General features: G+C 43.5%; 1 protein-coding gene across 9 annotated transcripts in view; it reads left to right on the top strand.

The window, feature by feature from the left end:
- The window catches only part of DCLK2 (doublecortin like kinase 2), a 189,363-nt gene that overhangs the window by 140,073 nt on the left and 23,559 nt on the right, over window positions 1-25,731 (top strand). For 6 of the 9 annotated variants that reach the window (XR_006056766.2, XR_006056765.2, XM_042234946.2 and 3 more), the window contains 4 exons: window positions 11,941-12,016; window positions 13,354-13,462; window positions 15,500-15,557; window positions 25,360-25,479. Coding sequence is in view for 7 of the 9 variants with exons in the window: in XM_042234946.2 (XP_042090880.1) it covers window positions 11,941-12,016; window positions 13,354-13,462; window positions 15,500-15,557; window positions 25,360-25,479 (363 nt within the window). In the remaining 2 variants the exon portion in view is untranslated. The remainder of the gene's footprint in view (window positions 1-11,940; window positions 12,017-13,353; window positions 13,463-15,499; window positions 15,558-25,359; window positions 25,480-25,731) is intronic. The other 3 variants (XM_042234947.2, XM_042234945.2, XM_042234950.2) reach the window with 1 other exon arrangement.

Below are 25,731 nucleotides of genomic sequence, written 5' to 3'. Positions count from 1 at the left end.
GTGCTGATGTTTTATCTGATGATGTCTCCTGGGTCTCCTGGCGGTGAAAGATTTTCCAGATTTGTGAAGTGTGATGAAAGGGCTGGTAGTATCTCATACTGATTGGCAGAGCTAAAATGTAACTCTTTGACCTTCTGAACTCAAAACTTCTTTGCGAAGCTGTGAAATGTAAATCCACGGTAGCTTCTGACCTTGGAGAGGGTTTTGGCTTTTCCCTGGAGCTTAGGCTTTCTTTAGTATTTAAAAACTAGTTAATGGTCTTTAGTAAGAAGAGACTGACACCCTTTATTACCTCAGAAATGGTGAGTGGTCAGTTAATCTCCGCATGTAATGATTTTGTTGACAGAAAAGCAGAAGAGGGACTAAGCAGTTTTGAAGATTTTGGTGCCCTAAAGAAATCAATCATCATGATGACTCGCAGATTCTGTGTGAGGACATTGATTTGTACGTTGTAGTTGGTCAGCAGAAAAGAGGCATTTGGTGCATAAATGGCGCAGCTGGGTGGAAGCCCACTTTTATGGGGGTGGAGAGTTTGCCAGACAAACCAGTGTGTAAGGTAGGATCAATTGTATACACTTTATTTGAATATAAGCAGCATATGTGTTTATCTCAAACACCCTCTTATTCATAAAAGAGGGTCATTAGACATTCTTCTCGGTCATGCATCAGTTAATTGGGTGGTGTTACTACTTAGAGGTCGTGGCATTGAGCTGTCCCGTGCCAGTGAAGAATAGGAGTGGCCAGTGCTGTTGCCACTGAAAGTCACAGTCACCTCTCCCAGCACCCAGGCACCCTGGACATCCATGGAACATCACACTGGGAGTACACTGACATGTTTAGCAGGCAGGCGTGGCCATACCACTTGTTGCTCAAAATCCGGTAAGCCAACACTGCTTGAAAGGCTCACTCAATAGGGATGTGATGAGATTCTTTGCTGGTTTTGGCAAACCATGTCATCAGCTGAGGTGGCAGCGATACTCAGAGGGAGAGAAGGCCAAAGTCGGCAGGTTCCACACAGGCCCTTTTGTTACCAGGTGCAAGTTCATACTGCTCACCACAGGACAGGCCAGGAAATTGAGAGAGGAGTTGTTGAGGCAGAGTAGTGACTTTATTCGTAAAGCCAGAAGACTGAGAAGATGATGGACTAGTGTCCTAAAGAGCCTTCTCACCCAAGTTAGGATTCGGGCTTCTTTTATACCAGAAGGGAAGGGGTCATGGTTGGTTATTGCAAACCTGTTGGTGCCTGAATCCTTTGTTCTTGCAGCTGCGGGTATAGGTCAGGTCACAGTGTTCCTTAAACCTTCAAGACAACTGTTATTCTCTGCTCTGCAACTTTATATCTCTATATGAATGGAGAAATGTTACCCCTTTAAAGATCAGAGCCTTGATGATGGGCTGTCCTGTATATTTCAAGCTATAGGCAACGTTCTTTTAGTTATTGACTTGTAGCAAAAACAATAGAATACAAGTAAAAGAAATAAAGTAAAAGAAACAGCCAGAATGGAGTGAGGCTTGTTCTTCCCTATTATACTTTCATGGACTTGAGCTGGCCCCTGTCCCAAACCATGTACATTCACAGACAGTGGGGTTCTGTGTACTGCTGGTCTCCACCATTAACCGTCACAAGTCTCAGGTTCCACTGATTGTACCAAGTGAGACCAAGGCTAAGGTATGGCTATAGGTGAGAATATTTTGTATATTATGAATCTCTAGGTGCTGATTCAGATTAATTGTTCTCATATCTCATGACTAATACTGAAGTATTTCAGAGTACATTGTCACAAATCCAGTATGAACGTGATGAAGCTTCTGTTTCTTTAACTAATTTTATCTGTTTATTTTTGACTGTGCTGGGTCCTCGTTGCTGCATGGACTTGTCTCCAGGTGCATTGCAGCGAGGCGGAGCTCCTGTCTCGTTGCAGTGCTTGGGCGTCTCAATGCAGCGGCTTCTCGTTGCAGAGGACGGGCTCCCGGGTACAGGGGCTTCAGTAGTTGCGGTTCCTGGGCTCTAGAGTACAGGCTCAGCAGTTGTGGCACACAGCCTTAGTTGCTCTGAGGCACATGGGATCCTAACAGACCAGGGATCGAACCCATGTCTCCTGCATTGGCAGGCAGATTCTTTGCCACTGAGACACAAGGGAAGCCCCAGGCTTCTGTTTTTAAATGGATGCCTGATTTACACTGGTTTTCCTTCTAATTGATGAAACTGATGTTTCTGATAGTTTTTAAAAATACTACAAAAAATGATAATGAAAGCAAATCTATTTATCAGTACAAGTAATAATGTAGCATCCTGATTTTTTTTTTTTAAATCTTCCAATGCACTTCAGAGGTCATCATTTTAAAGAACAATTTTTTCTGAAGACCTCTTTATATGAGGAAAGGCTGTGTATTTATTTATTGACTTAGATATTATTTGACTAAATTATAGGAAGGTGATTATAGTTATGTAACCTGAAAGCATGTTCAGATACTGCAATGACTATTTTGATCAGTGAATTGTATTGGGTGCAAGACTTCATGAGCAATTTGAGGTTGTAATGTGAGACTAGCCCAAGAGCTCCTGGGCTCAGCAGCCAGACCCGAGTTTAGATCCTGAATTTACATTTGCTGTGCCAACTGGGCAAGTTATAAAACCTCTCTGAGCTTTGGTTTCTTCACAGATCAATGGAGATGAAATAATACCTAATTCATAAGATATAAAAGTATTCATTTTAGGACTTGGCTCAGAATAGGCGTTCAATCAATTGTAATGTGTTTCTTTACTTACAAAGAGAAAGTTCTCCTATGGATGACTCACAGTGGTTAGGTTACTGGATGAGTGACAGAGAGAAGTTAAGGTAGCTGAACCATCAGTTATAATTACTGCGAGAAACTTCCTCCATGGAGGTTCTCAACTGTAGCTACACATTAGATCTTCTGTGGAGCTTAAAAATGTCTTGAGACCTGTGCCCTACATGCAAGGATTCTTTAAATCTGTGGTGCAGCCTGGCAACAGAATTTTTCAGATCTTCCCTGGGAATTCTAATATACAGCCGAGGATGGAGAACTGCTGCTTTATAACATCATACCCTGGGGTTTATTCTGTTCTAGCGTTTAAAAGTGTAAGAATTATGTTGGAGGAAAAGCTTTCCTAAGAAAGTTCTTGTGGACTAGGGATTTATTTGCCTGTGGCCAGATTTGGCCCCAGCGCCTGTTTTTCTCAATAAAGTTTTATTGGAACGCACCCATGCCCATTCATTTCTATTTGGTATTGGGCTGCTTTCACACTGCAACAGCAGTTAAGTCGTTGTGACAAAGACCACATGACCCACAAAGGCTAAAACATTGCTCTCTGACCCTTTACAGAAGATGTTTCTGACCCCTGCAGCAGGCCACTTAAAATCACAGTGCCGTTTTCCAAGATGCATTCAAGAAAGTCAACTGTCTACACAAGTATATCTGCTAGATTCTGTTCAAATGCTTCTTTTTATGAAAACCACAATGAAGTAGGGACCAGCATTAGTAGAACTATTTTTGCCTCTTTTTTCCCCTGAGAATTGCATGTTTATGAACAAAAATTCACAATTTTAATATAGCATTTAACATTTCTCTTTAAATTTCATAGAAATAGTAATAATCCACTTGTCAAAGAAAGTTAATGTAGGACACTGACTTCTTTGCTAAAAATGTGGCAAGCTGGCATGTCATCGGATGAACTCAGTCTGCCAGGAATGCTCTTTTAAATGGTGCTAGCAGTTGAGGGCACTTTATAGAATTTTTTTTTTTTTTTGCTCTGTGTTCAAGTTTTTTTTAAAGTTCTTAGCAGAAGTGGATTCTGGTGCAGTTGCCTTCCTCATAAAACGGGCTGCTGCTGCCAGAGAGAAGGCCAGCGGGGGTGGAGAGCGCAGAGAATGCACTTGCAGGGTCTTCGGTGTTTTCCGTCTCTTCCCTTCTTCACCCTCTATGACCTCATCAGGAAAAAGGCCCCTCTTCTCCCCACCTCTAACATCAGTGCATCTTTAAAAAATACATATTTATTTATTGGCTGTGCTGGGTCTTTGCGCCAGTGCACAGGCCTTCTGTAATTGGAGCGAGCAGGGGCTGCTCTCTAATTGTGGTGGGCAGGCTTTGCATTGCGGTGGCTTCTCTTGCAGATCGCTAGCTCGATAGCTGTGGTGCCCCAAGGCATGTGGGATCTTCCTGGACCAGGGTCCGAACCAGTGTCGCCTGCACTCACAGACAGATTCTTAACCACTGGATCGCCAGAGAAGTGTATTGCATCTTTCTGAACCAGTTAGTAATTATGGAAAATATCCTGAAAGAGTCCAGACGCTCCCTCCCATCCGTTTACACTTTATGGAAGAGCGTCTCAATCACACGCAGCACCCAGGCACCGTCCTCACGCTGTCTCAGCGTCCTGGCTGCTGATGGAAGCATGAAGCACATTAGCATTTTAAGAGATTTTAATAAAAACATTTAGCTGGACAATAGAAACGGGACAGGTTTAATCAGGAATGCTATATTTTATTCTCTCCTTGCTTCACTCAGAGAATAGTTCTCTTGCCAGGGATGGGAAAATCCATACATTCTGCCTGGTAAACGGAGGGGATTTTGTAGTCCTGGGCTTTTGCCCTTGTGTTTTCCTTCCTCTCTGTCTGCGTGTCTCTCGGGGCACCAAGAGTGCCTTATATGTAACAACGGACACTTCATGTTTGCCAGGGATCTCTCCAGAGATCTTGGTGAATACTCAGCTTTTCTTGGATTCTCGGAGCATCAGGCTGGGAGGTCAAACTTAGAGGGTAGAGGTGTGATTCAGGTGTGCCCAGTGCAGACTCATGCTGTAGTGAAACAGCTCCTGCGCATGGGTTGCAAACCATCAGAAAGAACCACATTCTGGAACAGTGAGGTTTCCAGGAATGGTTTTGCATGTACACATATGCCTCTTCATTAGACTGTAAACTTCCAGGCTCTAAAGACCATAGCCCTAATCTTTGCATTCTCTAAAAGTCCGGCACAGGTTGTTGCTGATGGAGGGAAGGAAAACTGTCCCTGCATTTAATCATGTCCTGTCTGTTGAGCTGTGTTATAATGTAATGATTCCCTCATTTTTTGTATGCATTTTCATTTCCTTCATGAAAGCTTTTTTTCCCCCAAATAAAGGAACATGTTTGGACAGGTAATCAGATATGCCACTTCCGTTAGCTCTCTTGTCTCTTAAATGCTGGAGGTTTAGCACTGTGAAACAGTGTCATTCTGTTGGAGAGTTTCGAACAATGCTGTTCCTGCCATCAGCCTTTGCTGAGAGAGTGCATTTCCTGGAGGTTTAGTGAGACCTTTGTCAGGTACACGTGGAAGCAGCCCCTAGCGTTGCCCTGCAGCCTCACGTTGTCCCTGAGCCACCTCAGGCCAGCTTCAGCCTAGTTCTCATTTTGGTCACGACACTGTCAGCTTCTACCCCCGGCTCTGTATCCTGGTGTCTTTTCTGCCCCTTGCCACCTCTGAATCCCGACACCAACCAAATTTGTAAGCGCTGGGAATCAGGATAGGTGTGAATGAGAATTTAATCAAAAGAAACATTGAGAATGTGACTGAGGTTGGCGGGAATTCAGTTAGTACTCCAGCAAGTCATCCGTCCGTGTGAACATGTACAAGGAGGTAAAGATGCCTGCATTTTTCGCCTCTTTCTGGACTTCTCTCTTAGAGAGCCCTTGAGTCACACAGAGCACATCAGTTTGTGATGAACTAACTAACTCAGATAGCTCAGGGAAGAGACCTGTGAGAAGAGGGTCACCACTTCCAGAAGAGCTAAGCAGGCAGGCCTAGAGGAGAGTAGGGCAAAGCCAGGCAGCGGTGGAGCTGGGGTCTGCACCCCACACACTCCCCAGGCTCTGAATGCTAGGAAGGGAGGTGCTTCCTGCCCAGTGCCCAGGCCAGACCCAGCCTGCTGTGCCCCGAGGGTATGGGGCAGCCTCGTCCTGGGTTGTGAAGTATAGACATGCAGGTCAGCCAGGCCACTGTCCACTGCTGCTCCCCCAGGCATCGACAGTCCACCCCCTCATCCCTGTAACCTAGCGGTGAGCTGAGGTCAAATGCATCTTTCTGTTTACTTTTTGACATATGAAACTTCCCCCCAAATGACTTTCTTCTTATCCTTATTCTATTAAGAATCTGTTGTTCAGTTGCTCAGTCATGTCCGACTCTTTGCTATCTCTTGGACTGCAGCATGCCAGGCTTCCCCACCCTTCACCATCTCCTGGAGCTTGCTCAAACTCATGTCCATTGAGTCAGTGATGCCATCCAATCATCTCAGTCCTGTGTCTTCAATCTTTCCTCCTGCCTTCAATCTTTCCCAGCATCAGGGTCTTTTCCAATGAGCCAGTTCTTGGCATCAAGTGGCAAAAGTATTGGATCTTTAGCTTCAGCATTAGTCCTTCCATGAATATTCAAGGTTGCCTGGCTCTAGGTGAGTGATCACACCATCGTGATTATCTGGGTCATTAAGGTCTTTTTTGTATAGTTCTTCTGTGTATTCTTGCCACCTCTTCTTGATATCTTCTGCTTCTGTTAGGTCCATACTGTTTCTGTCCTTTATTGTGCCCATCTTTACATGAAATGTTCCCTTAGTATCTCTAATTTTCTTGAAGAGATCTCTGGTCTTTCCCATTCTATTGTTTACCTCTATTTCTTTGCGTTGATCACATAGGAAGGCTTTCTTATCTCTCCTTGCTGTTCTTTGGAACTCTGCATTCAGATGGGTATATCTTTCCTTTTCTCTTTTGCCTTTCGCTTCTCTTTTCTCAGCTATTTGTAAGGTCTCCTCAGACAACCATTTTGCATTTTTACATTTCTTTTTCTTGGGGATGGTCTTGATCACTGCCTCCTGTACAATGTCGTGAACCTCCATCCATAGTTCTTCAGGCACTCTATCTATCAGATCTAATCCCTTGAATTTATTCATCATTTCCACTGTATAATCATTAAGGATTTGATTTAGGTCATACCTGAATGATCTAGTGGTTTTTCCTACTTTTTTCAGTTTATGTCTGAATTTTGCAATAAGGAGTTCTTGATCTGAGCCACAGTCGGCTCCTGGTCTTGTTTTTGCTGACTGTATAGAACTTTTCCATCTTCAGCTGCAAGAAATATAATCAATCTGATTTCAGTATTGACGATCTGGTGATGTCCATGTGTAGAGTCTTCTCTTGTGTTGTTGGAAGAGGTGTTTGCTATAACCAGTGTGTTCTCTTAGCAAAACTCTGTGGGCCTTTGCCTTGCTTCATTTTGTACTCCAAGGCCAAACTTGCCTGTTACTCTAGGTATCTCTTGACTTCCTACTTTTACATTCCAGCCCCCTGTGATGAAAAGGACATCTTTGTTTGGTGTTAGTTCTAGAAGGTCTCATAGGTCATCATAGAACCATTCAACTTCACCTTCTTTGGCATTAGTGGTTGGGCATAGACTTGGGTTACTGTGATACTGAATGGTTTGCCTTGGAAACGGAGACCACTCTGTCATTTTTGAGACTGCACTCAAGTACTGCATTTCGGACTCTTTTGTTGACTATGAAGGCTACTCCATTTCTTCTAAGGGATTCTGGCCCACAGTAGAAGATGTAATGGTCATCTGAATTAAATTTGCCCTTTCCGGTCCATTTTAGTTCACTGATTTTCTGAAATGTCGTTGCTCACTCTTGCCATCTCCTGTTTGACCACTTCCCGTTTACCATGGACCTGACGTTCCAGGTTCCAATATGCAATATTGTACTTTACAGCATCGGACTTTACTTTCACTACCAGACACAGCCACAAACGGGCGTTGTTTCTGCTTTGGCTCAGCCTCTTCGTCCCTCTTGGAGCTTTTCTCTGCTCTTCTCCAGGAGCATCCTGGGCACCTACCAACCTGAGGAGTTCATCTTTCAGTGTCATATCTTTTTTTTGCATTTTCATACTGTTCATTAATGATCCAATTGATATGCATTTAATTTGGATTCCTTATTTCCTTGAGTGACAGTTTTCAATCTAGCAAGTGTTGGATTAGAAGAGAGAAGTGACTTGGAGTGAATTATATAGAAACATCTGTTGTAGCCATTGTACACTCAACAATTCAAAAGCCTTTTTCATACACTCATTTCAAGGCCCTATGTTAGGCGTTTTGAGGAAAAGTACTGATAACTAATGTTGAGTTAGTACTGCATGTTGTTGACTGTGCTAAATGATTTATGTTGCTGCTGCTGTTACTTAGCCACTCCATCATGTCTGACTCTTTGAGACCCCATGGATTATACCCTCCAGGCTCCTCTGTCCGTGGGATTCTCCAGGCAAGAATACTGGAGTAGGTTGCCGTACCCTCCTCCAGGGGATCTTCCCAACCCAGGGATCAAGCCCAGGTCTCTTACGTCTCCTGCATTGGCAGGTGGGCTGAAGACCTGAGGGTTGTTCTGTTGGTTACGAAGACCCAGTGAGGCTCTGGGTCAGAATCTGAAGTCTCCCCTGGAAGAGCTGCTGTGGCAGTAATCGTGGCGTGGGGAGCCTGCCGGTGACTGAGGCGGCCTCTGGGGGAGTTGTCAGAAGCCGAGGCCCACCGGACTGGAGTGGCTGCTGTGTCCACGAATGCTGCAGAGGACGTGGTGGCTTTCCTTCCAGCTTCCCTTCATGCCGCCCTCTGGGGCTTGGGTTTCAAACTCTAACTTTTAAATATTCCAGCATGAATTCCTGCTGAATTTGGATCCGTTTTAGCAGGGTAATTAAAAGGAAACAAGCAAAAAAGCTAAATTTTGGAAAACTTTGTCCGCCAATGACCTGTGTTATGAGGAAAGAGTGAGTGGGTTCTGAGGAGCCAGCTGCTCAGCCACCTGCAGTTCTCATCAGGTGAAGGTGGCCAGAGAGAGGCACACACGCACACCCACGTTCCTGCAGGACTACTCACGTGTCAGAGTGCAGGACACACTTAGGAGAGATGCGCTGACTCCTCAGGGCAGCGCTGATGTGGTGCATCTCAGCACTGGTTTCCAGTGGCCTTGGGTTTCCTAACAAGACACACCACTCCTGGTTTTACCATCCACACAGGTATGCTTATGTGAAATCTGAGGAAACAGCTCAGTTTTCATATGCCTGTCATTGCCGAGGCTTGTATTTTATCCCCAAAGAACTTCTGGATGATCCTGTCTGAAGGAATGTTATAAGTATTGGGTTTTCCTGGATTGAATGAAACTCAGAACCTGTGAGGTTTCCTGCTTTACCTGGAGTGGATTCGGGTCTCCAGCTTGCGGGCCGTGGGTGGCTGGGTCCCTGCCCTGGACCTGTGCTGGCTGTGTTTTCGTTTAGCAAGTGTGAGTTGAGTGGTGTGTTCACCCGGCCCTGTGGTTCACAGAGGGAATACAGGGATGAAGAAGGCACAAGCGTGTACACTATCAGCGCCAAAAAACGCCCGAGTTGCTTCTTAGTGTGTGACTAAGTCCTTGGACCATGTAAACTCCTAAAAGGAATACTTTTTTTTATTTTTAAGAGAAGAAAGGTCAAGAAGAAAGAGAAAAGACTGAGTTGCGAGGTGTAGTAGCCCTTGGAAATTATGAAAAAACATTCCATAGGCCTACAGCATAATAAACAATACATAAAATAGTAGTAAATAATGATACATATTTTATCATTTGATGCATTTGAACTGTGGTATTGGAGAAGACTCCCGAGAGTTCCTTGGTCTGCAAGATCAAACCAGTCAATTTTAAAGGAAAAGGAAATCAATCCTGAATATTCATTAGAAGAACTGATGCTGAAACTGAAGTTCCAATACTTTGGCCACCTGATGGGAAGAGCTGACTCTTTAGAAAAGACCCTGATGCTGGTGAAGATTGAAGGCAGGAGGAGAAGGCGATGACAGAGGATGAGATGGTTGGATGGCATCACTGACTTAACGGACATGAGTTTGAGCTCTGGGAGATGGTGAAGGCTACGGAAGCCTGGAGTGCTGCGGTTCATGGGGTCGCAGAGTTGGACGTGACTGAGCAACTGAACAGTAACAACAATGACAAACGTATGTATCATAGGCAGAATCAGTTTACCCATGTGTGCTCAATTGCTTCAGTTCTGTCTGACTCTTGTGACCCTATGGACGGGTAGACTGTCAGGCTCCTCTTCATGAGAGTCTTCAGGCAAGAATACTGGAATGGGTTGTCATTTCCGACTCCAGGGGATTTCCCCCACCCATGTCTGCGGGCATTTCTTGCATTGCAGATGTAATCTTTACCTGCTGAGCCACCTGGGAAGCCCTTTCCAGTTTCAGTTCAGTTCAGTCGCTCAGTCGTGTCCAACTCTTTGCGACCTCATGGACTGCACCATGTCAGGCTTCCTTGTCCATCACGAACTCCCGGAGCTTACTCAAACTCATGTCCATTGAGTCAGTGATGCCATGCAACCATCGCATCCTCTGTCATCACCTTCTCTTCTTGCCTTCAGTCTTTCCCAGCATCAGGTTCTTTTCAAAAGAGTCAGCTCTTCACATCAAGTGGCCAAAGTATTGGAGTTTCAGGTTCAGCATCAGTCCTTCCAATGAATATTCAGGACTGATTTTCTTTAGGATGGACTGGTTGGATCTCCTTGCAGTCCAAGGGACTCTCAAGAGTCTTCTTTGCCACAGTTCAAAAGCATCAATTCTTCTGCACTCAGCTTTCATTATAGTCCAGCTCTCACATCCATAAATGACTACTGGGAAAACCATAGCCTTGACTAGAAGGACCTTTGTTGGCAAAGTAATGTCTGTGCTTTTTAATATCCTATCTAGGTTGGTCATCACTTTCCTTCCAAGGAGTAAGCGTCTTTTAATTTCATGGCTGTAGTCACCGTCTGCAGTGATTTTGGAGCCCCAAAAAATAAAGTCTGACACTGTTTCCCCATCTATTTGCCTTGAAGTGATGGGACCAGATGCCATGATTTTAATTTTCTGAATGTTGAGCTTCAAGCCAACTTTTTCACTCTCCTCTTTCACTTTCATCAAGAGGCTTTTTAGTTCTTCTTCACTTTCTGCCATAAAGGTGGTGTCATTTGCATATCTGAGGTTATTGATATTTCTCCTGGCAATCTTGATTCCAGCTTGTGCTTCTTCCAGCCCAGCATTTCTCATGATGTACTCTGCATATAAGTTAAAGAAGCAGGGTGACAATATACAGCCCTGATATAGTCCTTTCTCAACTGGGAACCAGTCTGTTGTTCCATGTCTAGTTCTAACTGTTGCTTCTTGACCTGCATACAGATTTCTCAGGAGGCAGGCAGGTCAAGGGGTCTGGTATTCCCATCTCTTGAAGAATTTTCCTCAGTTTGTTGTGATCCACACAGTCAAAGGCTTTGGCATAGTCAATAAAGCAGAAGTAGATGTTTTTCTGGAACTCTCTTGCTTTTTTGATGGTCCAGTGGGTGTTGGCAATTTGATCTCTGGTTCTTCTGCCTTTTCAGTTTACTGAAAAATTTAGAGATATTTGTGTGTTAGACTGGGAACTTCAGCTTTTTGTTAGGTGGGAACCTATCATTTAGTTTCATCTTCTATTTCCCTCTGGTTCCTAGTTTAAAAAAAAACAAAACCCTTATGATGCTGCAGAGGCATTCCTACTGTCTTAGGATGGTAAAGGAGTTGGTTGGGTCAGGGCTGCTGTCTGGGTATTGAACCCTCTGGAGGGTGTTGTGCTGTGAGTGACTACCTTGTTCATCGGTGATGCCGTGAAAATCTCCTTTTCTTTACTTCACTGAGATCAAAAGTAATACAGTGTCCAAGAAGAGGAGCACAGTGCCAGTTCTCATGATGCTAATTGAAAGTACTGTGTCTAAGGGATTGTATTAACGGGACTCTGTATAGGAAGAAGGGTGAGACGAGAAGCAAGGGGATGCTTCCTCTCTTTCTGTGTGACTCTATGTGGAAACTCACCCACATGGTCGAAAAGCTGAATAAATAACGAGCACTGTCCTTTTGCAGCAGGTTTCTGCGCATGGCCGATCTTCTTCCAGTGTCAACGGAGGGCCTGAGATCGATCGTTGCGTGAGTCCTGAAGGTAGCTCTCAATGTGTGTGGAAGCCACCCGTGTGAGCTTGGTGGACCCCCACGCCCACTTGTGCTGTGTGGTGCTCTCTCTAAAGAGCAATGAGATCATGACCCCGGTTAACCTTCTCAGCCTTAGTTGTCAGGGGTCACATCAGTGTTAATTAAGCAGTCCCAATTTCAGATTTTAGTTCTGGGTTTCCATTATTTTTCCTTAGTGGCAATCTGCTGGGAAAGACTGAGGGCAGGAGAAGAAGGGGACGACAGAGGATGAGATGGCTGGATGGCATCACCGACTCAATGGACATGAGTTTGGGTGAACTCCGGGAGTTGGTGATGGACAGGGAGGCCTGGCATGCTGCGGTTCATGAGGTCGCAAAGAGTCGGACACGACTGAGGGACTGAACTGAACTGAATCTGCCTACAGTTCCTAAATGTAGATTTTCATTTTTCTTAGATAATTTAAGTAGGCTTCTTTCTTTGATGTCTGCTGTGTACAGTCCACTTGGGGATGCATTGTGAAAAGTGGTCAGTCTTAACCACTTCCTCCTCCTGCCCCTCCCCCCACCTTCTTTTTGAGATAACTTGGAGCCAGAAATTGGCATTAACTTAACTTAGCTTAATTCATGACTGGCCAGAATTTTCTTTACTAGAAAATCTTGAGGAAAAAAATGTCTAAGATTAAATCCCCACCATCACCCCCTTCCCCTTTCCCCAGATTGACAAAAAATTTACAATTTTAGTTAAACTTCCCTATTACCCAAAGTTAACCACTTATTTTCAGCTGATATTTCAGGAATTTGTTCAGTCACTCAGTTGTGTCCGACTCTTTGCAACCTCATGGACTGCAGTACGCCAGGCTTCCCTGTCCATCATGAACTCCCAGAGTTTGCTCAAACTCATGTCTGTTGAGTGCGTGATGCCATCCAACCGTCTCATCCTCTCTTGTCCCCTTCTCCTCCTGCCTTCAGTCATTCCCAGCATCAGGGTCTTTTCTGATGAGTCAGATCTTTCCATCAAGTGACCAAAGTATTGGAGCTTCAGCTTCAGCATCAGTCCTTCCAATGAATATTCAGGACTGATTTCCTTTAGGATGGACTGGTTGGATCTCCTTGCAGTCCAAGGGACTCTCAAGAGTCTTCTTGATTTTGTTGGTTTCTGATTCCAGCCAACAAGGCTAAAAGGAAATTGGTGATTCAGGTGTTTTATTAAGAAAATGTGCTCAGAGGATTTTCGTTAGTTTTACTATAGATATAGAAGTGCATTTAGATTTGTTATTTTACAGATATGTAAACATCAAGGTGAAATGTGATGTGTTCATTAGCGTATGCGTTTATCCTTTTTTTGCAGGTGTGGATGGACACAGGTGCTCTGAGTCGTCGACTCTTCTCGAGAAATACAAAATTGGGAAAGTTATTGGAGATGGCAATTTTGCAGTCGTCAAAGAGTGCATGGACAGGTGAGAGAAGATAATCGCTTGTTCACTGATGCATACATTTCTGCTTTGGAACTTATTCTTACCTGAATGAACAGAAGGCCTTCTCAAAGACTCCACCCTAGGGACAAGCAGTTTTGCATGCCCACAGGCAGCTTGACTGTAGCCCTCCAGGCTCCTCTGTCCCTGGGATCTCCAGGCAAGAATACCGGAGTGGGTTCATGCCCTTCTCTAGGGGATCTTCCTGACCCAGTAATCAAACCCGCATCTCCCTCATTGCAGGCATTCTTTACTGTCTGAGCCACCAGAGAAGCCCTTCCCATAACATAAACCAAATATTGCTCGGATTTCTAATGAGCCTCTAGAAGGCATATTTTAGATGCCTGTTGCTTGGGCAACGGTCTGTGTACCAGAGCTAAGTAAAGGAGCTCAGGAGACAAGGAGCTGCTTTCTGCACCATATAATGAGCAGTAAACCTCCACCAAAGATGCAGCAAAACAGAAAAACTGTAGTTACCAGAACTTCCTGGAAAACTCACCTCCCGCCCACCCCCACAACAAAAATTACCACTTAGAACAGCTAGAACAGCAGCCTGTAAGTACAAAGACTCTACTCTGAATTTTTTTCCAGTTTTAATATTGTTTACCATTTGAGAAATCAAGACCTTAAAATAAGGCTGGAAAAGCAGAAATATTATTTGAATATGTGCAAAAGTTGGCTGCTTCTGATCTTGAGTAAAGTCGGAATCCATGTATCCTGAACTACTGGTAATATGAAATTAAATATTAAGTGAGGGGGTTACTACAGGGATTAAATGGATTAATACAACTGTAGCATTGAGAACAAAGCCTGCCACAGGTAAGTGCTGTAGGAGATGTAATTTTTTTTAATGAATAAATGGATTAATACAACTGTAGCATTGAGAACAAAGCCTGCCACAGGTAAGTGCTGTAGGAGATGTAATTTTTTTTAATGAATCGTATTCTTTCCCATTTCTGTCTGGCTCATGGATGAGACCTGATTCGTCTCTCCAAGTAGAAAGCAGGTTTATACTCTATACGCATATATACAAACACGACTGGGTGACTAACACAGTATATATACATGCAGACATGCATGCTAAGTTGCTTCAGTCGTGTGCAGCTCTTTGCAGCCCTGTGGACTGTAGCCTGCCAGGCTTCTCTGTCCCTGGATTCTCCAAGCAGGAATACTGGAGCGGGTTGCCACACAGGGATTGAACCCACATCTCTTACGTCTCCTGCATTGGAAGATGGGTTCTTTACCACTATCTATACCATATACTAATTTAGATAAAAGTTATTCTTCCAAGGTAGGTCATCAGTGTGTACTGTGACCACCTAGCAAATGTAGCTTGTGATTGGGAGAACTAATGCATTCCAAGAATACCACAGTGTTCCCTCTTGAACTGTTCTTCTGAATTCTGAAAGATGTATTTTTGGCATGTTGAGCTTAAATGATGTGAATAAAGGTTAAATAACATCATCCAGATTCTTGTGTCCAAGGAAATGATGTCTCTAGTACCAGACTGGGGTGTTTAGAGGTGGGGGTGAAATGGCAGCAGATCTTCACTGGAGTTTTGACTGAGAATGGATAGTGCAAGTCTAGGGACTTTTCAGTTTTGAATTGTGGCCTGATGGACTAATGGATTCTTGTAAAGACATTGATAAAAGAAAATTTTCTGTTACTTTGATTCATTTTTCTAAATTTTATTCTGTCTCCTAAGAGAACTATTTTTGAGATTTAAGTGTGGAAAAATATCTTTTGTCCCGCTTTGATGCAACAGAATTTAACTATTTTAAATATGAGTTACGTAATAATATTGTAATGATTGATATTTATAAAAGGAAATTGACAGTGTGGCTTTGTGGGTTTTTAAAAAATCTTTTGGGGAGTATTTTTCTCCCAGACCCCACTCAGCATCCTCTCTGGGGTATAGAAGAGGAAGCCAGTCTTTCTTCCCAGAGTCTGCTGTAGAGGGAATCAGGAAGGATGGTGTCTTTGATGTATGTCTTTAAATGGCCTTCCTCTGTTTATTCATAGGTCAACCGGAAAGGAGTTTGCCCTGAAGATTATAGACAAAGCCAAATGTTGTGGAAAGGTACAGTATATGTAAATATTTTGTAAAAAAAAAAAAACAAAAAAAAAAACTGAAAACACTTAGAGCTGTTTACTGTGGTGAAGGAATTTAAGTGGTGATTTGATAAGCTCATAACAGGAATTAACTGCTGGTAGTATTGGGGGAAACCATATCAAGCTTTTTTTTTTTTTCTTGCCATTTTTCTGAAACCTTAATCCTAAAACAGTAACTTGATTTGATCTTTATCCTAACCATCGAAAAATGTACGTTCTCTTCTCTGGGAGATGACTATTTCAGAACCTAGTAACACAAAAAAAAGTTGTGTCAAGAACAGTGAGGGGTCTGAGACTTGACCCTACTTTCAGACTAACACATTAGCTTTCTAGCTTTATAGATGTGGCAGAAGACACAGCATTCCTGAGTCACACACAAAAAAACACTTACTTGTGGCATAGCAAGTAGCGTGAGCTCCGTACTGGCGTTGGTTCCTCTTAACTCCCAAGGCCCAGAGTGGGTTTGTGTCACAGTGGAGGATCCCTAAGCTTAGGAACCCCCCAGTCTTAGGGGAGCCACTAGTATCCTCGCCAAGCTCTGCCTCAGAGGAGGACGTTATTACCGTGGTCAGGAAACAGATCCGCCCTCCTGGCCAAGGCAGTCACCATCTTTGTGTTCCAAGCATGTTGGCTGTACAGACATCTTTCTGAGGATGTAGTAACAGGAGCTGAATCAGGATGTGCACACACGCCATGGATTGTCTCTCCAAGTGGATGAGCTTTGTTCTCCGTCCCACTCTCAAGATCCAGCTGGGGGAAAGAAAATCAAATGAGGGCATGCTGCGAGGTTACTGGTATTTTAACTACGTTTGAAAAGGTAAATATTCCCTAATAATGACGACAAAGACCTTTTTAGATTCCTTTCTGGTGGCTAGCTAGCAGGTGGGAGAGCAGGCTCTGGTACTCGCGGTCCCACTCTGAGCTCCTGGCACTGGAGATGTGGCTAGTCTGAACTGAAATGTGTGCTAAGTGTGAACACACAGCAGATTGTGAAGACTTAATCCTCAAAGAAGAATGTAAGATGCTTACTATCTTTTGTATTTGATTACATGTTGAAATGGTAATATGTTGAATATCTGGGGTTAAATAAGTCATACATTTTACCTGCTTTTTATAGTTTTTAGCATGGCTGCCTAGAAAATTTAGATTTACATGTGTGGGTCACGTTGCTGTTGAACAGCACTACTCTAGACAGATTGTATTAAGTTTAATCCTGTGTCTTCTTGCTGTGTGACCTTGGAAACATTAGTTAGCCCCTCTGTGCCTTTGTTTCTTCCTAATAACTAATAAAATGCAGTTATTAATAATATTTAAGATATAAGTTACTGTGAATTAATTAAGGCATGTAAGATATGCAGAAAAGTACCAGTATATGGTACAAGTTTAACACATGTTAGCTGATAATTATTAATAGGCCAGAGGGATTCAGAACTTATTGCTAGGAGGACTTGATGTGACCGTAGTGGTCTTGTATTTATGGAACTTGTAAAACTATTCTTCATCAGACATTTACAAAATTGTGGATTTTTTAACAGAAAACCTAAAATAATTGTGGTAAAATTTCTCAGGGCCCCAGAATGTAAATCCAGTAGGCAGATTTGTCATACACTTTTTTTTCTTTAACTACATTGTGACAGCTAATGAAGCAGAGTCTGTGCAAAATGCTCCCCTTTCTTTGAATAAGGTTTTTCTAAATTTAATTTTCTTTAAGTAATTCTGTATGTTTTTACCTATTGTGCTGACAATCTGATTACATTTTCAACTGCTGAGACTTTCTCCATATGGGAGTGGGTGTTACTCTTTGTATCTGATATTGTGTGATTTAAGCAGAATGTGTTGTAATTTGGGGAGTCAGGTTCTAAACAATTGCATTAAAGTATTTCTTCATAAAAAGTTTAAAAATAATTATGATGGAAAGAATACTGTTTACCTGATTAAAATTTAAGCAGCAGTCTCAGTAGTAGTAAAAAAAAGATCTTCATGCAAAAAAATACAGTCTGATACACCAAGTGTTAAGACAAATGAATAGGTCACTTCAAACATTTGGTTGAAGGAAAAAAAAATTGAGGTATTGTTTTCCTTGTTACTGAATGTCATTGTATTTTTATAATTCGTGCTCATGTAGTTAGTTTTCATCCTTCTGTTTTGCTTACTTGAGCAATTATTTCCACATTGTAGAAAATTATAATTTCAAAACTTTTGAAAAAACGGATAGTTGATTACAATATTGTGCTGGTTTCAGCAGTGACTCAGTTCTTTCTTTTCAGATAATATCAGTATTTCATTATGGGTCATTATAGGATGTACAGTAAATCCTTGTTGCATGTCTGTTTTATGTATAGTAGTTTGTATCTGTTCCTCTCATACTTGTTTTCAATAAGTAGATTTTTCCACTGAATTTTATCCTTCGGGAAAAATGGTATAGAGAATTTTTTTTTTAAACAAAATCTTAGGGCAGGTATTAAAACACTCTCCTGGGGCATTGTTCCTCACCTCTGCTTTGTGAGATGTACACAGAAAAGTACGCTGAAAACAATGTCTGCCATTTATCAAAATGTAATGTCTATCCAAAATGTATTAATCTATCCATTTATCAAAGTGTATTATCTATCAAGGCTTGGACATTTAGGAATTTCGCACATTATCTTTAATGACTTGCAAACCAGATGTATTGGTTTTACAGATAAAGACAGAAATACAGATTAGATAGCTTCCCAGAAGTCACACAGAGGCAGAGCAGTGATCGGATCTTTGGGTTAGTCCATCAGCTCCTCCTCCAAGTTCAATTTCTGCCTTTGTTCCTGTAATAAGAACCTGGGGGGAAGTTCTTAACCTCCGACTTTCTATTTGCTTTTTCTATAATGTGTATGAGTGTTATTAGGTTAATTTACTGTTTATCTAACATCTGATGTTTGTGTGAGATTCTGTGCTAGGAACAAGGTGATTTAATATACAGATTAATACCAATTCTGTAAAGAGTGTTTTGGGAGTTCAGGGAAGCAGATGAGAGAGAAGCAGATGCTCAGTGGTGATGCCTTAGAGCAAGAAGCACTGGAGCTGAACTTGAGCAGTGGGGTAGTGGCAGACTGCGGTCCACGGAGTCACAAAGAGTCAGACGTGACTGAATGGCTGAGGATGCACGCACACGTGCACGCAGGGCTTGAATAGGCAGGAATGACAGAAGAGCCTTAGAGGCGGTCAGCACAGCCTGAGCAGGGGCCCAGGAGATGGAAAGCATGTTGGGTTCTTCCAAGTAGGAGGTTTTCTTAAGTTGAAGTATAGTTCATTTATAATGTTGTCTTCCTGGTTTACAGCAAAAAGATTCAATTATACGCATATTTTTTTAAATTATAGGTTAATGCAATGGTGAATATCTTTCCCTGTGCCATATAGTAGGACCTGGGTATAGTAGGGGTATGCTAGTTTGTATCTGTTAATACCAAACTCCTAATTTACCCCTTCCCCACCCCCTTTCCCTTTTGGTAACCGTGGTGTGTTTCCTGCGTCTGTGAGTCTGTTTCTGTTTTGTAGATAACTTCATTTGTGTCATGTTTTAAATTTACATACAAGTGATTTGGGGCTTCCCTGGTGGGAAAGTGGTAAAGATTCTGCCTACGTTGCAGGAGACCTGAGTTTGATCCCTGGGTCAGGAAGATCCCCTGGAGGAGGAAATGGCAACCCACTCCAGTATTTGATATTGTGCGGTATAACATTTATCTTTGTCTGACTTACGTGCCTTAGTGGGATAATCTCTAAGTCCATCCATGTTGCCGCATACGGCATTTTCCATTCTCTTTATGGCTGAGTAATACTCTGTCGTGTGTGTGCTCCACATTTCCTTCTGCTGAGGGACGTTTAGGTTGCCTTCGTGTCTTGACTGGAGAAGGCGATGGCACCCCACTCCAGTACTCTTGCCTGGAAAATCCCGTGGACGGAGGAGCCTGGTGGGCCGCAGTCCATGGGGTTGCGAAGAGTCAGACATGACTGAGCGACTTCACTTTGACTCTTCACTTTCATGCATTGGAGAAGGAAATGGCAACCCACTCCAGTGTTCTTGCCTGGAGAATCCCAGGGACGGGGGAGCCTGGTGGGCTGCCGTCTGTGGGGTCACACAGAGTCGGACACGACTGAAGCGACTTAGTAGCAGCAGCAGCAGCATGCCTTGACTATTGTAAACAGTGCTGCAGTGAACACGGGGCATGTATCTTTTTGAATTAGAGTTTTCTCCAGGCGTATGTGCAGGAGTGGGATGGCAGGGTAATATGCTAACTCTACTTTTAGTTTTTTAAGGAACCTCCATACTGTTCTCCTTAGTGGTTGCACCAATTTTTAATCCCACCAACGGTGTCTGAAGGTTCCCTTTTCTCTATACCCTTCTCCAGAATCTATTATTTATAGACTTTTTAATGATGGCCATTCTGCCTGGTGTGAAGTGATATCTGATTATAGTTTTGATTTACATTTCTATGACAGTTAGCAGTGTTGAGCATATTTTCTTGTACCTAATTGGCCATCTGTAAGTTTTCTTCAGAGAAATGTCTTTTGAGGTCTTCCCATTTTTTGATTTGCTTGTTTGCTATTTTGAATTGTATGAGTTGTTTATATATTTTGGAAATTAAGCCCTTGTTTGCAAATATTTTCTCCCAGTCTGTAAGTTGTCTTTTTATTTTGTTTATGGTTTCCTTTGCTGTATGAAAGCTTATAAGTTGAATTAGTTTATTTTTGCTTTTATTTCTGTTGCTTTGGGAGACTGACCTAATGTCAGAATGTTTTGCCTATGTTCTCTCCTCGGAGTTTTATGGTGTCCTATTTTGTATTTAAGTCTTTGAGCCGTTTTGAGGTTTTTTTGTGTGTATGGTGTGAGGGAGTGTTCTGACATCATTGATTTATATACCAAGTAGGAGATTTTTGCAAGATCTACCTTGGGGCCAGATTTATGGAGGCTTTTGAGAAGGCTATGATATTGATAAATTTAAGAATTCTTCTATACCTAATATTCTAAATGATAATCATTCTAAGTATTTACTGAATCCCCACAGTATGTGAGGATTCAGAAAGCCTGGAGCTTTCTGTGGTGTGCTTAGAAGTGGCCCTTCCCTCCTTTTCTCCCCAGCGTTCTGCGTTCATTATCTACATGTTATGGGTCAGGGCAGGACAGAAATCTAAATGTATGCTGTATTAGCATCCTGAGGCTGTTGGAATAACTTCCCAACCAGCTTGATGACTTAGAGCATTTTTCTCACTGTTTCAGGGGCTGAACTCTGAAATCCACTTTTGCTCTGCAGGCTGTGGGGGAAATCTGTTCCTTGACTCTAAGTAGCTTCTGGGAGCTGACAGTATTCCTTGGCTTGGAGGAACACATCACTCCGAACTCCGCCTCCAGCTTCACATCTCCCTCTCGTCTTTGTGTTTGTTTTGCTTCTTCTGACTGTGAGCTTTCCCTCTGCCTCTGTCTCATAAAGACACTTGTAATGCGACCCAGAAAATCTATGGTTTTTTCTTTGTTGCAGTGGCTTTAATCATATCTCCAGACATTATTTTTCCTCAAGTACAGTAGTATTTACAAGTTCTAGGCATTAAGACCTGATAACTTTGTGTGGCTGTTATTTAACCAACCACACTCATGATGTATAACTATTGAACATCTCGTCTCTCTCACTGTATCATCCTCAGAGGTACTCACTCCATAATATAGATACCGGCTGTAAAACTTGTAACAGTGAGCAGTGTGTGATGTGTTTACTCAAGAATGAACCGTGCTGGTTGCTGGAGAGCAAGGTAAACAAAGACCTCCAAGACAGCAGGTGACTGGAGTGAGCGCAGGGCGCTGTGAGGACAAATTTGAGGGTTTCCTAACCCAGCCATGATTAAGCAAGGGAGGCTACCTAGAGGAGGTGAGGTCCCCCATGGTTCTGAAGAATAAATAGGAGCTCATCAAGAAGTGGGGAAAGGAAGTTCCAGACAAAATTGCCTTTGCAGATGCCTGGAGGCCTAGAAAAAAGATTGGCAAAAGGGATGAAGAGGGAATGGATGTGTTCTGAGGCTGCTGAGAAGGCAGGCCTGGCGGGGATGGGTGACTGATGGGCTGGGCAGGAGGGTGCGGGAGGGAGGGTCAGGGCAGAATGCCCTTTTGCTCTCGGCAGCCAGGTTCATTCAGTGAGACAGAGGACACAGGCGGGAAAGACTGGACACAAGACGAATCGTTTGGTTTGGGAGCATTGTTTATTCCCCAAATCCATTTGTCTCTGGCCCTGTCTGTCTCTCTTTTAGATGTTAAAAACCACCCTGGCCAAGGATAAGGCTGTATCCTTTGCCAAGTTGGCAGTTTTCTTTGTCATTTATTCTCACACACAAAACCTTGGCATACTGCCAGGAAATGATTCATATGTAAATTATTTGGAGTTAGAATCATGAATCACTTAACATAAATAATGGTGGGTGGTTGAATAATGTAAGTTCAGTACAGTTCGAGACAAAAGTGATGTTCATCTTGTATTTAGAAATATTTTTCTGGAAAATGTAACCTAGAGAGCATCTTTATATATTAGAAACAATGATTACATATGGGCTGTTTAAGAAGTAGGAAGATAGCATTTTTAAAGATTTTTGTGCACCATTCCATTTTGCTTCTGAGGATGGTTTACTTTAAAAAGTGGATTGGTCCTTCAAAGACATTTTTACAGACGTAGTCAGAGGTTGGGAAACAAATAGCTCCCACATCCCAACAAAAACCTTCAGTATGTGCAAAGAATACTAGGCATTGTTGAGTAGCATACAGCAAGCCAAGATAATAAATAGTGGTGGAAAAAATGTTGTTGGAATATCCACTTAATATTTGAAACATAACACGGCCGGAGGCCCAGGGCTGAGTTGCACAGTGCGTCCCAGAAGAGGCTCTGCTGTGCCTTTGTGTGAAGAAGATGACTTTGGAGAGGTGCGGGCTCTCTGAGTGCTGGGCTCTCTATTTTAGCTCCAGTCTGAGTGCATTCTTGGGGTACTGGTGATGTGAATTATTTTATATATGTCCCTGGAAATTAGCATCACATGCAGAACCCCTGAATAGAGGTACATTTACAGACTCCCCCTCACCTCGGGCGACGGAGAGGCGGGAGGAGAGCTGACATGATAGATCCATTTAGCTTCCAAATCAAACGCCTGTTTTACTACAGTGTCGACTTGGCATCACACAGAGTGAAATAAACTCATTCGGTTGCCTTTACCTGTTCACAGAGTTACGACCACCTCTGCGGTTACTGTGGTTAAGGACCTGGTTGGCACAGATGAGCCAAAGGCTTCTGAAGAAGTGTGTGAACATGGACCATTTTTTGAGTCTTTGTCCCCATGGCCACAAGGGCCCGGCTGCCCAGCCGCTTGCCTTGGGAGGGCCCAGGGCTCTGTGCCCGCCTGGTGACGCTGCCACTGTGTAAGTCAGCACCGTGCGGCCGGAGCTGGATCGGCAGCCCTGCGGCCTCTCTGCCGTGGTCGGTCAGGATCTGAGACCTGCCACTCTTCCCTGGGCGCCGAGTACAGAGCCAGCTACGTCTTCCCAGCCCTACTCATTAGTAGGCATAGGTGCTCTGCTTGGTACGAAGCCTAGTGTGGTCCTGCCTGGAGCCTACCTCAGGGTGATGCGACCTCTAGTTCCAGCCTTTCAAGGAATCAGTTTCAGCTTGGCAGCTGTCATTTTCATTTTGAAAGATTCCAAAAGATGTCAGCTTGGATGTCAGGAATCTAGACAAAGAACTGTTCTAAGAATAAGTGTGGAGATGTTACGCAAGTACCCTGTACAGTGACTGGGGAATGGTGGTTTCTTTCCCCTGTGTGTGTGCCAAGTCAGTCAGTCATGTCCAACTCTTTTCAACCCTATGGGCTGTGACCCGCCAAGGCTCCTCTGTCTACCAGATTTCCTAGGCAAGAGTACTGGAGTGGGTTGCCATGCCCTCCTCCAAGGGATCTTCCTGACCCAGGGATTGAACACACATCTCCTGGGGCTCCTGCAATGCAGGCAGATTCTTTACCACTAAGCCCCCAGGGAAGCCCTTTTCTTCCCCCTGCTGCTGCTGCTAAGTCGCTTCAGTCGCGTCTGACTCTGCAACCCCGTAAATGGCAGCCCACCAGGCTCCCCCGTCACTGGGATCCTCCAGGCTTCTGTTTAATGTTTGCACTGTCATTTGCCAACGTTTGGACAAACACGGTGCATTCAACACTCAAAAAACACCACTCACCATGAGGCTGCCACAGACTTTTGTCTGGATATTATTTATTGGCTTGTTATAATTTATGCTTCCATCTATTGTCCAGAAATATTTGAGATTGCTTTGAGTAAAAATACACATATACATGGAGGCATGGAGATAAGCGAGGAAGCATAAATGGTACACTGAACTAGAGATAAGATAACGATCTTATTACCGCAGAGGGACATTCAGTTTAGTTCCAAGATTCATGAGGGCAGAGGAGGCAAAAAGGGTGGTGAGAGGGACACGCACACACGATGGACATATATGCACGTGTGTGTATTTGGGTACTAAATGGTAGCTCTTATCAGGTAAACTTATATGAAGAAAGATGTTTGAAAACCTAAAGTGTATAATAGGGCAATTAGCAGTCTTACAGAACATTCCCTAAATTCTGAACAATTCATTATTACAGTTAACGAGGATCAACAAATGTGACATTATTGAGCAATTTCTAACATCTCATAATAGAGCAATCATTCATGACTCATGGGCTGGCATACTAAGAATAATTCCTTAATGCTGTGAGTAAACATTTTGCTACGGTGCTGATCCGAACCACATTGCCCACCAGGACTGACAATCAGGCGGTGTTTTCAGAGAAGTGATTAGGGTTGAAATAAGGACGGTGGTCCCCCTGGTACTATATGCTTCCTGACTTCTGAAATACAAGAGAGGGAACATCTATCTGGTGAGTGGTTTCATACCCAAATACAGAGGAGGAAACTTTCTTTTTCACAAATTTCAACATAAAATTCAAATTCGTGTTGGTAAATAGTTTAAAAGCTAAAAATCTTTATAAGGCTGGAAGTTGTATCCCATCAGTTCAGTTCAGTTCAGTTGCTCAGTCGTGTCCGACCCTCTGCAACCCCATGAATCGCAGCATGCCAGGCCTCCCTGTCCATCACCATCTCCCGGTGTTCACTCAGACTCACGCCCATTAAGTCAGTGGTGCCATCCAGCCATCTCATCCTCGGTCGTGCCCTTTTCCTCCTGCCCCCAATCCCTCCCAGCATCAGAGTCTTTTCCAATGAGTCAACTCTTCCCATGAGGTGGCCAAAGTACTGGAGCTTCAGCTTTAGCATCATTCCTTCCAAAGAAATCCCAGGGCTGATCTCCTTCAGAATGGACTGGCTGGATCTCCTTGCAGTCCATAAGTATGCCAAATTTCCTTACATGCTGTCTTCATTTCTGAGTGTATACTGAGAGGGAAAAGTGATTCCAGCTGCATTACGCAGCACAGTGTGGCAAGCCCAAGCTCTCACAGCATCAGGAGCTCTTGAAGTGTTGGGAATGAAGAAGAGGCAGGAGGGAGCGTGTCCTACAGTCCAGATAGCACACCGAGCGCTGCGAGGGCTGTGTGAAGTCCTTCCGTTAGTTTCCGTGAGCCGCCACGCTGCTTGTCTTGTCCCCGGGGTGCGGTTTGTCTCCACTCCTGCAGGCTCAGACCCACAGCCCGTGTTGTCCTCCGGCACGCAGGAACGGAGCCTGTTCCGTCGTGTCTGATCCACCCCTCTAAACCCTTTTCCCCAGGAACATCTGATTGAGAACGAAGTGTCGATCCTGCGCAGGGTGAAACATCCGAACATCATCATGCTGATTGAGGAGATGGAGACTGCCACCGAGCTCTTCCTGGTGATGGAGCTGGTCAAGGTAAGAGGCGGAGAGATCCCAGGAGGGTCCGTTAGTGCTAGATCCCGAGGCTTAGCAGTGTTCTCAGAGACCCTCAGTAGACATGCACACTGCTGCCTTGAAACTTTCGTTATTTGTGAAATGGATCTTCATTCATTTGCGCGGCACTTGTGTCTTTTTTTTCCTTACCTCTTTCAGGCTGATGAGCTTTGTTTGTCCCCTTCATAGCCCTGCCACTGTTGATTTTTTTAAATTAAGCTTGTTTTTATTTTG

The sequence above is a fragment of the Ovis aries genome, chromosome 17, assembly GCF_016772045.2.
Source record: "Ovis aries strain OAR_USU_Benz2616 breed Rambouillet chromosome 17, ARS-UI_Ramb_v3.0, whole genome shotgun sequence".
In the NCBI taxonomy this organism is placed as follows: domain Eukaryota; kingdom Metazoa; phylum Chordata; class Mammalia; order Artiodactyla; family Bovidae; genus Ovis; species Ovis aries.
The sequence above is the reverse complement of the archived record's forward strand: the minus strand, read 5'-3'. Positions and strand labels throughout refer to the sequence as shown.